The sequence below is a fragment of the Pan paniscus genome, chromosome 6 (assembly GCF_029289425.2).
Source record: "Pan paniscus chromosome 6, NHGRI_mPanPan1-v2.0_pri, whole genome shotgun sequence".
NCBI lineage: Eukaryota > Metazoa > Chordata > Mammalia > Primates > Hominidae > Pan > Pan paniscus.
Window position 1 is genome coordinate 19,480,932 of NC_073255.2, and position 15,959 is coordinate 19,496,890.

The following is a 15,959-nucleotide window of genomic DNA, read 5'->3' on the forward strand; positions in this document are numbered from 1 at the left end:
CTTACGCACCTCAGGAACTGAAACTCCTGAAGTGGGCAGAGTCTGCTGAAAAAGAGAAGTTCATATGAAAGCTGAAAAAGAGTCAAACTCACAACAAATCAGTGAAGTTTCTCATATCATTACATGCCTGTGAAATAAATGAGTAAATTAAAAATACATTTCCTTGGTATAATTTTACTGCTTCCTTGAATTAAATAATTAAATATCTTTTCATTGAATAAGAAATGATCTAACACAGAGTGGGTTAGGTTGTGAAATTATTTATCCAAAACACAACTTCATCTACCCAAAGCATGCTGATCAACATCTTTGGTCAGCTTTAGCTCCAAGTTCCATTCTCTTTAATAAATAATTTCCACTAAGTTTTTTTAACTTGCCCCTTTACCCATCCCAATTTTCATTTTGAAGTCCAACTCTCATTCTTTCCTAAAAATACTGTGTCTTTTGAACATAGACATAGCTTATGATGTTCATTTTGTTTTGTGATACTCTGGAAATAAGAAAACATATTCCATTAATACCAGTAAAAGAATAAAAACTATAATTAAATAAGTAGCAAAAATTTTACTTGAGAGTAATTTTTTTAAGATGGGGTTAAATACATTGACATTAGTCTTCACAACTGTATTTTCCATTATCTACCACTACTACCCACTTTGTAGTTCATATTGGAAAGCCTTTTTTTTTTGACAAGAAATGATAAAAGGTCACTGAATTCCAAAAGCCTGCATTCTATGGAAATGAGAACATAAAATACAAATTTGGATAATTAGTTGACAAATCACACACACAATACTAGATAAAGTTTCCCCATGCTGGAACGGGAGAAGAAAAGTTGGATGGGATGCCAGGAGTTCTTAGATATTTGTGTGTCCCTGAAAAGAAGGAGGTAGTCAGAATTCCCTTTTCTTCCCTAGATACGAGCTATCTGAGGGAGGGTCTGGGCAGTGCTAGATCACCAAGATGGGTATGAAAAATCTGAGAGTCCAGATATTATTATAGTCCCTTACCCAGGAGAACTTTAGAAAGGCAGCAAGAACCAAAAGAAAAAAAAAATAGCTGAATCTGAGATGGGTAAAACCTGACACCCTCACAGCTGTGCAGAATAGAGATGGACTAAAAGCATTCAGTGCACTCAAAAGTGACACAGAAGGAGAAGAAGAGGTCTAGCACAGCCCCACAGAAAATTAAGGTGTTCAGGAATACAGCTCTATTTGGAAGATATTTCCATAATGTAAATAGAAAGTACTGTAGCTGCAGATTTCTAGTCAAAAGAAGCCATGAAGTGGAAGAGTATGAGCTCTGGCCAACTATCCATTCCACAGGTGAATCTAATGGAAGTAATTATTGTTGTTTTGAAGATGAATTGACAGTAGGTTTGGTAGAGCCTTTACTGAAAACTTCCTGATTTCAGTAACATTCTTGACTTCTGAGTCCAAATCAGTCTACATAACACCAGGGACAATGAATATTTGTGCTAGTTTCTCTCTGGGTCAGTTCAAAGATATTTGCCAACCTTATTATCATTCTTTCTTAGCTTCGGGTTGAAGCTTAAGGTCTGAATAAAATTGCAAGACATGGATATAGTCCTTCCATCTTTATCATAATATATACAAGTTTGTTCTTCAAATTCAGGTCAGGAATGTAATCCTATGGATCCTTATCCCATTCTGTGCCATGGACCCAGGAAACTCTCAGAGACTCTCAAGCAACCAAAATAAGAGACTTCAATCAGCCTCCAGAGCCTGAGTCAGAGATGCCTTTTACCTTAGAAGAGTGTATGCTTACTATGCATACATTTGCAGAGAGCAGGCACTGGAAAGCCAAGTGAAAAGATTATGGCTGTCTAAATGGTTCAGAATAACAACCAAATGCAATTCAAGAGCTTCAGATAGATCCTGGTCCACTTTCACATTTACCATGCCCAAAAAGTAAATAAATATAAGCAACAGAAGGCATTTTGGGGATAACTGTAGACACTTGAATATGGACAAGATAATGACTGATATTATGGAATCATTGTTGATTTTCTTAGGTGAGAGTATAATAATGTCATTAGGTAGAAAATTGTCCTTAGTCTTAGAAGGTGCTTGCTGAAATATTTAGTGATGTGGTGTTATGCTATGTGCAGCTTACTTTCAAAAGCTTCAGCTTTATATATATATACACATACATATATATTTATATATAAAGAAGTATATATAAAGAAATTATGGCAATATAATAGCAATTATTGAATATATGTGGAAAATATATTGGATTTTTTTATTGTTAGTGAATATTTTCTAATAAAATTTGAGAGAAGAAAGTTCTTTCTACCTCTTCATTATATCCTTTAATACCTAAAAGTGTGTAAAAATGTTTCTACAATGAAATAAAAATATGTACATTATCTCAGTGAAAACTATGAAGTTGCTAGAAGGTTGGGAGAGAAGTCATAGGAGTGGGTAGGAGAGAAATAAGGAGCACTATTTTCATGGAAACAGAGTTCTCATTTAAGATGAGTAAATAGAGGTAAGTTTCTAGGCTGCTGGGAAAGAGGAACAGAGAAAGAGGGGGAAATGTTAAAGATAAATGAAAAACAAGGCTTTTTTGAAAAAGCAATATTTCAATTAGAGCAGAAGCCCTTATTGACAGGCATCGCACTTTTCCAAATGTGTTCCTTTTGGGTCTCAAATGCAGAAACCCACAGCGGCCAAAAGATAATACAAATAGGTAAAACAGGTCCGATGTTGCAAAGGTAAAGACTGTGCCATGCTGGATAATAATCCTCCCATTTGAAGTTATCCAAAAAAGAAAAAGAAAAGACACTGTGGTATGAAATTGAAACCTAGCTACCACTTGGCAATTAATTGGCAACTCGTGGATAACATACTTGAAGTCTTCCTCTTTCTCAGAGCAGCAGGGATATGAGATATCTACTGATAGAGAGCAAGTGAGGTTGGCAGAGAGGTGGTACAATGAAAAAGGTAATGAAACAGAGGTTTGTCACTTCTTTTCTGAAAATAAAAAAGCAGTTTGCTAAGGATGAGTAGCAGGATCAACCAACACTGATGACCCAGCTGGAGCTAGAAGTTTTAAATATGTAAGAGAGAAAGCCACCAGCCCTAAGAATTTTCTTATGCAACACTCAGCCTTCTGAGAGCAACACTAGAAATTTACTCCAAGAATAAGAGTGACAAAACCAACATATATCTAACCTCATTTACAATCAAAATGTGTGAAGAGTTATATATTAAATGTACATGCCCATCAGTAGTTTATTCCTGTTACAATGAGCAAACCATGGTACTTAGATCTAAAAGAAAAGTAGAAACTTATTAGAAAATAAATTTAGCTATCGTATCACTTCTTTTTTTACTCTCCTGTACTTAATTTTTAAATATCAAAGATGAGCAGAGTAAATGTTTTGGTTTTTTTGAAAATCATCATGAGTGCATGATTCTAAATGTAATATATTTTTAATCAGAATTAATACAGAAATTGTATATTTTTATTTAATCCAATGTGAGGTGTGACTACAGAGGAATGTGACTAATTTTATTTGATCAGTATCTTTTTAATATTAAATAGAATACACAGTACAGATAATTAGTTTAAAAGATGCATTTGCCTTCAGGGCACTTATTAAGTTCAATTTAATATCAAAGAATTTTTTAAAATTCTATTATTCTTAAGTATTAGGATATCTCTTGTCTTCATATTTTCTAATGTGTAATCATTTTAAATTGACAATTTAATCCAAATTGTCATAGGACAAAGAAAAATCTTTGGTGGAGATTATTGGAGGTTTGACTTAGTTAAGATATAATGAGAGCACAGTACTCACATTAAAAGGGTCATTAGTTATTTCAGGCTAAAGGAAAACTTTAAAAATGATACCTTATACCTACATAAGAACATTTATATTTTTATATATATATTTTACATTTATATATTTTTCATGTTTGCTATCTTGCCTCATTTAATACTCCCACTGAAACAAGATACTTTATCTTTCAGGTTGGGAAGCTGAAAATCAGAGAGCTTAGATGCCTAACCCAGGAAAACAAAGTTAGTGACAGAATATTGCTTCCCTAACCCAGGCTCTATTTATTCAAATAACAGTAGTTGCAAGAGGAGATTTTTAAAAATTACTATTTTTAGCCTTGCCTTCATTTTTTAAGTGGTTTGGAAATAAAATTCTTTTAAAATATTGATGAAGAATGAAAAATATTTAGAAATCACTATATCTACAAAGTGATACACACACACACACACACACACACACATACACTTGTTTTGCCTGAAAAACTGGCTTGAATAATGTGAATTAATTTAACACAATAACTTCCAGTGTAGTAGTTAAAGTGTTCCAAACAAAACTATTTTAAATAACTTTTTTTCCTTCATATACAATTGGATATCTCTGGCATCAAAAAAGTAGTAAGAGACAGAGAAAAAAAACTAGGGTAAGGTAAAGAAAAATTGTCTTCATAAAATGACACTTTGTCTTAGCTGGACAGGTAAAGTTGTTCTCTCAAACAAGATAATAAAGTGTATTATCTCTAGGATATAAAAATTACATATATTTTTGGCTTCCATGTTTTTTTATATTTCAGTTTCATATAATTTGTTTAAACTTTATAATTCTTGAGGTCCTTAATTGTGTACACTCACACATATGAATACAATGCAAGTTTTAAAAAGGACGTGAGATAAAAATGATTTTAATACTATTGTTGTCTTTATTAAAACCTTTAGTAAGAGATTATTTCAGTCATAATACAAGCAAGACACTGAAAAGAAACATAAATGATTTTTCTTTTCCACAAAAATTCTGATATGTCTAATTAAGATGTAACTATAAAAATAAAACATTTTAAAAGCTACACATATTGTAATCTTATCCAGGGTCCCTTGACTACTTCTCACCTGACTCAAATTTTAAAGTTTGCATTAACAGAAATTTAATGGTAAAATATATTTTTAACTGTGGTTACTTCACTACCCTTCAACTGTAATTGCTCACAAAATATTCCATTCTTACTTAGTAAATATGATTGTTTATGTCTATTTGTAGAGTTTTGTCTGGAGGCTATTGACAAGAAGGCAGCTTAGGCTCTATCCATCCTCTCTCCCTCAATATGTGTCTATGTGTGTGTCTGGAAAGGAAATGCAACTGAAATTTCAGGAAAGGGTACCTAGTGCAATGGATGTTTAAAAACTTAAAAGATATCAAATGTTTTCAATAAAATGTAAAGAATTTATCTTTATACAGATATCCAAATCATCTCAAACATGGATTTCTAAATATAAAAGCAATCAGCAAGAACAACTAAAAAAATTTTAGCATTTTTGGCTTGCCTACTTGATTAGCTAGCAAAAGATGCCATTAGAAATGAGTAACACCCTCTACTTAGCTAGGTCTCATAAAATCATTAGAAGTAAATATCGTTAAAGAGGTGTTCTTCAATTTAAGTCGTGACCTGCCATAAGAATATTTGAATATTTACACACTTGTAAAATAATTTTACAATGACTACTCATTCTTTTGACCCCACTCTCTGGTATATTCTACTCTTTTTACTCTTCACGTCTATTTTTCTCTAGTCTCTCTAATCTATTGTTTTTCTTTCCATTCCTTTTCTGAAAGTCTGGTCTAGGTTCCTTAAATTTATTTCAAGCATTATTAATTGTTGGGGACTGCAGCATGAACATAAAAACAGCTTTAAAATACAGGGTATTGAGTAAAGCAACTATTGCTTCTGCCACTTGCAAGTTGAGTGGTTTTAGGTAATTTTCTTAATCTCCCTAAACTTCACATTCCTCAAATGTTCACCGGGCATCATAATTATACCTACCTGTAGGATTAAAAGGATAATGTCTGACACATTTAAGTTCTCAATAAATGGTTAACTGTTTTATTAACATTAGAACCAAAATGATTCCCTTAGTTTTCACTGCCTGCTTAAGAACTCAGCAAGAAATGATGGGTTATACTTTCTTCATCTGAACATTTTTTTTTGTTGCTAATAAGTGGATGGGAACCAACAGAATTTTAAAAAATAAAAACATGTATTTGGGGGCTATTAGAGACACAGAAGAAATTATGGAGGAGGGTAGAAAACAGATCAAAGATAGAAAGCAATGGAGAAAAATGGAGACAGAGGAAGCTCTTAGAAGAAAGAAAGAACAAAATTCTCTCTCTGTTGTTTTCCTCAATTATAGAAACTGTTCTTTCCAAAGACTGAGCAAAGAAAACTATGAAATCGAGGAGGAGAAAGAGGGGAGCTGATATTTCGAGCACCCATCTTCAAAACACATTTCAAAATGAAACATGCACATCCTATTGACTATTTTTTCAGATTATTCTTCAGAACTCTTAATTTACATATAATTCATTAATAGATACCTATTTATGAATGTGTATATGTATATGTGATTATGTTTGTGTATGTTTGGGACAGGGATCTGAGGGAAGTTGGTAACTTGAAAAAATCACCCCCTTCAAAGAACTCAGTATAATAGACTGATACATACAAATTTTATGTTCATAAAATTAATCTATAATATTTCCTGTTATGCCTATTTTATCTCCCTATAAAAACGTGAGCCAGTTCTGGAAATATATCATTGTATAGTTAGCGTATTGCTGCTTTCCAGAATACAAATATAGCACTATAGGTAATGAAAGTATATTGATAATAATATTTAGAATTAAAGCCTAGGTCTCCTTTTCACCATCCTTGAAAAAGATCTTGAATTAAAAAACAAAGAGGTTATAATGGAATTTGTTCTTGTCTTTTCCTCCTTTAAATATCCATTGATCTCATGCCAAAGTATTTTCTAACCAGGTTAAAGTCCAATTCTGTACTCACGTTAGGCTAAGATTCGATTGAGTTAAAATTTTACACTGACTGCCAGTCAACCTTATCATGAACTTTCATTATGTGCATGTAATTAATTGGGTCCAACGAACAATATCAGTTCTGAGTTATAGACTCTTTTCCCCCGACCATATAATTAGAATATAATTACCCACAGGATATCAGAATGATGCAGAACCTTTCCTCTAAATGCACCCTCATTAGGAAACAAGTCTCAATGTACACTTATTCAATCAGTGTGAATTAATTAAAATGTTACTGAAATAAAAGAGGGTAGCGATAAAGAGTATCTGACATCTATTAAGAGACTATCACTAGAGATCTGCATGCACAGTTTATATTTAAATCCTTTTAGCTGAAATAGAAACTTTGCTATGTAATGTTATATACATCCAGTGTACTAGGAAATCTGAGTACATACATCGGTGTGTGTCATCATTTTTGAAAAGAGTACAAGATATGATAACTATAGAATCTTTAAGAATTGGGTAGGAATCTAAGAGCCCCATTATTCCATAAATATGTCATCATCAGATAGAATCTACCTGGCGGGCAAAAATCATTTTAACTCAAACTACCTAAGCAATTATTGGTTTAACCCACAACCTTATATTACAAATCTGAAAATATTTGTCCCAAAATTGCTTAGGAGACAACAATTGGAAAAGCCCAGATTTGTGAAAACACTAATTATTTTTGTCTTTATAAAATAACCTGAATTCCTTAAGCTAGCTCAAGTTATTGCAGTAGCATATTTTCTTTAAGCAGCACATTCAAATACAGCTAAGAATATCTTCTTTTTAAGAGAATAAATAATACATCATACCACACATTCTGATTATATAAAACATATTTAAAAATAGTAAATGCACAAAGAAGCTGAGGGACACATGATACATAGCGCACAAGAAGCTGCGGATTCAAACAGTAACATTCTACCTAAGAGCTATTCATCTTTATTTCTCCAGGTGTATAGTTATATTCAATAAAACTTTGCTAAATAAATAACCCGTGTACAAAGGAATACTCAGCATTAGTCAGAAACAATGCCATGAAATGTTAACATAAAAATTTCAGAGCTGCATGTAATAAACTAAGATATATACATATTTTCAAGCTTTCAGTGTTATTATATATTCCTCAGAAAATTTTAGATACAGAAAAAGGTTTTATAAAACATAGTTTTATAAAAGTGGCATTCACTTTTATAAGTAGACATGCACCACTTTGTAATGGAAATTCTGCATGAGTATTAAGATAAACTAGGCTATCTACAAATGTATACTTTTTATATGCTCTTTAGGAGCAAACTTCAAGCAGTTTTAAATTATTAGTTTTTACAAGAATGTTTAACTCTATAAGATTATATATATATGTGTGTATATATATATACGTGTGTATACATGTATATACTTGTGATTACAACATTCAAAAATATGTTTTATATACCTATATATGTGTATATACACATATATACATATATATGTATGCATGTTGTAATCACATTCTGGTATAATATTCTATTCAGACACTAAACTCATCTTGGTGGAGACCAAAAGTGACAGAAATAATGGTTCCACTCTGCTAAGCAAATGAAGATTGTCTCACAAAGGTTTGCTTTATTGTTAACCTAAAATTCTTTTAGAATTTCAGTAATAAATACATGTAGCTATAGTTGCCTGCTGAAAATATTCTATTGGAGTAACATTCACTAAAATGCCACATTAACTAAGAGTAATTACTACCAAAAAGCCACAATTTCTAAACAAGAGAATGTGAATATTTTTGAAGTTCCATTCTATAATAAACATCAATTTTCATTTTCTGAACACAAAGAAGAATGATTATTTATTATATTTTACATGGAAAACTATATTGCTTAAATTACATTTAAAAATCAGATTTTTAAATACAATTTAATATCCAGAGAAAAACATCTCAATTCTCCTCAGAATTCTGAAAATGTTCCCTTTATATTCTCTACCTGCTGTAACTCCTCATTTTACATGTGAGGCATTTTACAGTACCATCTATTGGATATTTTATATAACTACAACACATAAAACTCATGAGCTTTTCGAAATTTAGTAGTAACTATAAGAAGCTGCAACAGCCATTCCGGAAACTAAATACAATGCTACTTTGGTATCCACTAACATTTCCTCATCATCACACACTTTAAACTCAATTTTATTAGCTTCTAACAAAATGATTTAATTATGAGTTACCAATGATTTTTTAAAACCAAGCCTCCTTGTTATATATTTGTTTTAATTTTTACTTGATATATATGTTACTGTCTGATATATTTTTTCTTGACTCAGGGAAAAGAGTGATAAATGATGGGAATTTTCAAAAGCTGACTGAATGCTATTCATTCACTCAGCAAATATTTGTTAAGCATCTAGTCTATGACCAAATCAAAATAGGCACTAGACATAAAGAGATACACCCTTTTGCTGGGAGTGATGAGAATAATGGGGGTGCTAGTCAATGAGCATATGGGACAGTTTCACAAGAAATGTTTCAAGTTCAATTCCTGCTATGTTGACTTTAAGCTTCTGTGGGATATATCTGAGAGGAAACTTAAAACATGAAGTGAGGGCCGGGTGCAGTGGCTCATGCCTGTAATCCTGGCACTTTGGGAGGCTGAGGTGAGTGGATCATCTGAGGAGTTTGAGACCAGCCTGGCCAATATGGTGAAACCCATCTCTACTAAAAAAATACAAAAATTATCCCGGCATGGTGGCTTGCTCTTGTAATCATGGCTACTCAGGAGCCTGACCCAGGAGAATCACTTGAACCCGGGAGGTGGAGGTTGCAGTGAGCTGAGATCACGCCACTGCACTGCAGCCTGGGCAACAAGAGTGAAACTCCATCTCAAAAATAAATAAATAAGTTTATTTATTAAATTAAAAAAAAACACGAAGTGAGCATTTCGATCTAGATGTATGTGGGGAGAATGGGCTCATACAGACACATGCAAACATGGTAGCTGTAGCTCTGGAACTGGATAACATAATTTATAAAGTGTGGGTGTAATAAGATGAGAATTGAACAAAAAACTGAAGTTTTACACATATTAAAGAATGAAAGGAAGACTAGGGATTTAGTACTATTGACAAAGTGTGGCTTAAAAGGTAAAAGAAAACCTAGTGGAAATGCACTGGATGAGTGTTAGAGGCTATCAAAGGTAAGCATCTCAGTGTCAAACACTGCAGAGCATTCAAAACAGATTATACTTGGAAAGGGTTTCCAGTAGATGCTGTTGGTAGCTCAAAGCAGATCCTTTGCTACCTTGCCAGAGCAACTATCACCAGCTGCTATGAGTGTTAACTTCTGAAAGCTTGCAGCCGTCCCTAAGAATTAACCTTTATCCACAGAAATAGGCTGTGCCAGGAGGCCCTAGATAATGACTGACACATAGGTGAGGAAAGGCCAGCCTTCTTGCCTTAAGTTAGGAACAATCCTATGATTGGATTTTTGCTGCAAAGCCCTAAAGGTACGGGCCAAGGCTGAACTATCACTATGATCAACATTCTTGCTGAGAGCTTACCTCTTCCTTTTTCTGCCTCCCTCCCTTCATTATAGGTTGTTTTGTTTTTGTTTTTGTTTTTGTTTGTTTTTTTCTAAAGAACTTTTTCTCCCTCCATAAATCACACAAAGCCAAATCTTGGCTTAATGCTCTACTCCTTAGGAACCCACCTAAAAGAGTGCAATTCGATTTAGTAAGGATAGCAAGAACAATTTCATATCCATGTTACAGTCAGAAGTTACACTAATGTGGGTTGAGAAGGAAGAGAGGAATGTGACACAGTGGGTGTTATCTACACACCTGCACAAACATACTTATGGTTATGTGAAGAGCCAGACAAGGGTCAGCATGCAAATACAGGAAATAGAATTGCACAGGAGAAGGACAAACAGCCCTTTCACCGGAATGAGTTCTACAACACACTAATAGTAAAAACAATATCCACCTACTGGACTCAAATCATGATGCTGTTTAGTACTAAATTACATAAGTGTGCTGGATTATACCTTGTCTGGGTTTTTCCTATTGTAAATTAGGAAACTGATATTTTATTAAAGATTTGTGACAAATGCCATGAAAGGAGAAAAATGTGGAATTCCAGGAGAATTAAGGCAGAGAATACTAGAATGAAAGAAATCTGAAAGAATATACGCATTGGGTGGCTCAAAGATGTTGAAGAAATGATAATCAAAGGAAATAATTTAAAAATATTTGTGGTCAAGATAAAATGAGAGTAATGTAATGAAGAATAGATCACTAGGTACAGAGCCGTAATCTTCCAGGGTTTGGGTTTCCTTGGGCAAATGAGGCTGAATAAGTCAAAGCTCTTTAGAGTATTAGCAACAGAATTTCAACTGATAGATTTTTATCAACTGGACTGGACAGCAAGGAGTGGTCATGGAAAGCTCAAGAGAACTATCCTTATTCCACATAAAGGGGAACATGGGTTGAACTAGGGAACAAAGACAGGCAATGAGACAGAGATCATGGTAGTATTTACAAAATTGATGTGTGGACCAAAAGTTATATGTGACTTAATTCTTCACCAGGTTTCAAGTAAAAGTTGAGAATAAACAAGCCATATTTAATAGTAAAACAGAGAAAGTCATGTACATAAATACTTTCTGATCACCACTGTTTCAGCAGGAATCATTAAAACTACAGATTACCTTTGCAAGGTGGAATTTATCCCTTAATGTCTAGTGGTGGTTAAGAATGTCTGGTTTTGACTGCATTCAAAATTTAAAAATTAAAAGATAAAAATGATATAAAGCATTTGTCTCTACTCTAATGCTATTAGCTCTAGATATATGCCTTGCCCCAACCCCAAATTTCTTTGAAAGGTGAAAGCAGAAATATCAACATAGAAGTTCACATATTTGGGACCTTTTATGCCATAGTTTGTGGCAATTTAGTTTCACCAGTGTTTAATGAGAATAGCAAATTTTGCACATTCTTGCCAACACTGGGTATTATCATTTTAAAAATATTTTCCAAAATGGATAGAAAAATTAAATCTCATTGTTTTAATTTATATTTCTTCATTACTTTTTACAATATAGGGATTTGGTTTACGATATAGGGATTGCATTTTACAATACAAAGATCTGTTGTTGCTGTTGTTACTGTTGTTATGATCCTTATCTTTAACTTGATTTGTAAGTTTTGGGATTTAGCATTTTCTTTAAAATAAATTTTCATTGCTCAAGGCAGTTAACATTTTATCTTTCTCATTTTGGAAAAAAAAAAGAAAAGGCTGTGCCTAGGCAAAAATTAAACCCTGAATTCATGTTTGATTTTTTTGTAATAGATGTAATGTAGAATTTACCTTACTTTATTTTCACGTGGTTATACAATAATCCTGACACCTTTGATGCTCCACCAGATTTCATTTGTGACTTTTATTATAGACTATATAATTACATATAGTTCAATATGTCTTTAGACTTTCTAACACATCTTTACAACTTTTAGAGCCATATTATTTTGATCACTGCAAATTTAACAAACATATTTTTAAGACTTTTTGTTAGAATAAGCATTTTTTTACTACTCTTTGTTTTTAAGATTTTATAATGTTTATGTACATTTATTCTTCCAGACAAAATTAGAAATCATTTTGTCCAGCCAAAAAATTGCATGCAAATTGCACCAAGTAGATAAATTAATTTGAAGTGACGTAGGTTCTTTTTCATTCAGTTTAATTTTCTTTACACTTAAGAGAACAATTTAGTTTTTTGTTTGTTTGTCTGTCTGTTTTGCTTAGGGATAGCATGATCTCTTTTCAATTTGTTGCCATTCTCTACAGTAGTAAGAGGAGATTTTCGTAATCCTCTTCTCCAGATTACTTATTTTGTTGTCCTCAGTGTTGATTTTTGCCTTATTCTAATACAGATATAGTTAGTTTCTGCTAAAACATTATTTTTTTCTATGCTCTTTCTTAATTCTTTTGTTTCTTTCAAGTCAGTGCATTATAAAGTAAATGTTTTCTTTAGTATTCTTGACCATCTAAAACTATTGCTATTGATGTCTTCTTCTGTTTGATGCAATAAAACTTTATGTATGGCATTCATCTAACTTTTATCTGCCATCCTTTTTCTTTATTTTGAGTTGCATAACTATTAGTATTTTATTTGGCAACAGGTAGACTCTTTAATACCAAAATGCACTTGGGTCATAAACCATCAGTCTGCATTGGCAGTTGATAGAAAAGTCAAAGGAAACAAATACAACTACACCGATTATTGCAATGTTGTTTAGGTACTGTCCAATACAGAAACAACTTCACACAGAAAAATTAATCTAAGGTCTCAGTAACCACAAAATAATAAAAATATTTTCTCTAATTGAATATAATCAAGCCTATAATATTTATTTTTGCTAAGGCTACCAAGAAACTCAGGGAAATTCTGAAAAATTACCTCTGTTAACTTTGAATGGTATTGTGAAGAATCAATATCGTGAAAATGGCCATACTGCCCAAGGTAATTTACAGATTCAATGCCATCCCCATCAAGCTACCAATGACTGTCTTCACAGAATTGGAAACAACCACTTTAAAGTTCATATGGAACCAAAAAAGAGCCCGCATCGCCAAGTCAATCCTGAGCCAAAAGAACAAAGATGGAGGCATCACACTACCTGACTTCAAACTATACTACAAGGCTACAGTAACCCAAACAGCATGGTACTGGTACCAAAACAGAGATATAGATCAATGGAACAGAACAGAGCCCTCAGAAATAACGCCACATACCTACAACTATCTGATCTTTGACAAACCTGAGAAAAACAAGCAATGGGGAAAGGATTCCCTGTTTAATAAATGGTGCTGGGAAAACTGGCTAGCCATATGTAGAAAGCTGAAACTGGATCCCTTCCTTACACCTTATACAAAAATCAATTCAAGATGGATTAAAGACTTAAACGTTAGACCTAAAACCATAAAAACCCTAGAAGAAAACCTAGGCATTACCATTCAGGACATAGGCATGGGCAAGGACTTCATGTCTAAAACACCAAAAGCAATGGCAACAAAAGACAAAATTGACAAATGGATCTAATTAAACTAAAGAGCTTCTGCACAGCAAAAGAAACTACCATCAGAGTGAACAGGCAACCTACAACATGGGAGAAAATTTTCGCAACCTACTCATCTGACAAAGGGCTAATATCCAGAATCTACAATGAACTCAAACAAATTCACAAGAAAAAAACAAACAACCCCATCAAAAAGTGGGCGAAGGACATGAACAGACACTTCTCAAAAGAAGACATTTATGCAGCCAAAAAACACATGAAAAAATGCTCACCATCACTGGCCATCAGAGAAATGCAAATCAAAACCACAATGAGATACCATCTCACACCAGTTAGAATGGCAATCATTAAAAAGTCAGGAAACAACAGGTGCTGGAGAGGATGTGGAGAAATAGGAACACTTTTACACTGTTGGTGGGACTGTAAACTAGTTCAACCATTGTGGAAGTCAGTGTGGCGATTCCTCAGGGATCTAGAAGTGGAAATACCATTTGACCCAGCCATCCCATTACTGGGTATATACCCAAAGGTCTATAAATCATGCTGCTATAAAGACACATGCACACGTATGTTTATTGCGGCATTATTCACAATAGCAAAGACTTGGAACCAACCCAAATGTCCAACAATCATAGACTGGATTAAGAAAATGTGGCACATATACACCATGGAATATTATGCAGCCATAGAAAATGATGAGTTCATGTCCTTTGTAGGGACATGGATGAAATTGGAAATCATCATTCTCAGTAAACTATCGCAAGAACAAAAACCAAACACCGCAGATTCTCACTCATAGGTGGGAATTGAACAATGAGATCACATGGACACAGGAAGGGGAATATCACACTCTGGGGACTGTTGTGGGGTGGGGGTAGGGGGGAGGGATAGCATCAGGAGATATACCTAATGCTAGATGACGAGTTAGTGGGTGCAGCGCACCAGCATGGCACGTGTATACATATGTAACTAACCTGCACAATGTGCACATGTACCCTAAAACTTAAAGTATAATAAAGAAAAAAAAACATAATTCACCATGATCAAGTAGGAGTTATCCCAGGGTTGCAAAGATGGTTCATATATGCAAATCAATAAATGTGATATAATACATCAATAGAATAAAGGAAAAAGTGTTAACGATCATCACAATAGAAACCAAAACAAAGCAATTCATAAAACTTCATCCTAAAATTTCTTCATCATAAAGTCTCTCAAAAATTAGACATAGAATTAGATATACCCCTACACAATAAAGGACATTTATGACAAACCCACAGCTAACAGTATACTGAACAGAGAAAAGCTTAAAGCATTTTCTACAAGAACTGGAATAGGACAAGTATGCCCACCTTTACCACTCTTATTCAACATACTACTAGAAGACCTAGGCAGAGCAGTTTGGCAACAGGATGAAATAAAGGGCATCCAAATTGGAATGTCAACTTATCCCTCCTTGTAAATGAGATAATCTTACGTATAGAAAAACCTGAAGACTTCACAAAAAACTCTTATGACTAATAAATGAGTTTAATAAAGTTGCAGGATACAAAAATTAACATACAAAAAAATCAGTAGCATTCCTATTTACCAAAAACAAGCTAGCTGAAAAGGAGCTGGAGAAGGAAACCTCATTTATAATAGCTTAAATAAAATAATAAAATACTTAGGAATAAATTTAACCAAGGAGGTAAATAATCTCTACAATTAAAACTGCAAAACACTGATGAAAAAAATTGAAGAGGACATAAAAATCAAAAGACATGCCATGCTCATGGATTAGAAGAGTTAATATTGTCAAAATGACCATACAACCCAAAGCAATTTATAGATTCAATGTAATCCCTATTAAAAATTGCAATTACAGTTTTCTTCAAATAAATAGGGAAAAATCCTAAAATTTGTATTGAACCACAAACAAATAGAAGTAGTCAAAGTAATACTGAGCAAAGGGAGGAATAACACTATGTGACTTCCAAATATATCACAAAGCAATGGTAACCAAAACAGCATAG

General features: G+C 33.3%; 1 protein-coding gene across 21 annotated transcripts in view; it reads right to left on the bottom strand.

The window, feature by feature from the left end:
- The window catches only part of DGKB (diacylglycerol kinase beta), an 835,560-nt gene that overhangs the window by 499,600 nt on the left and 320,001 nt on the right, over positions 1-15,959 (bottom strand). For 10 of the 21 annotated variants that reach the window (XM_034963734.3, XM_034963730.3, XM_057302825.2 and 7 more), the window contains one exon: positions 10-45. The exons of 5 other annotated variants lie outside the window; for them this stretch is intronic. In XM_034963734.3, coding sequence (XP_034819625.1) covers positions 10-45 — 36 coding nt within the window. The remainder of the gene's footprint in view (positions 1-9; positions 46-15,959) is intronic. 6 more of the 21 variants (XM_057302827.2, XM_057302824.2, XM_057302826.2 and 3 more) reach the window with 1 other exon arrangement.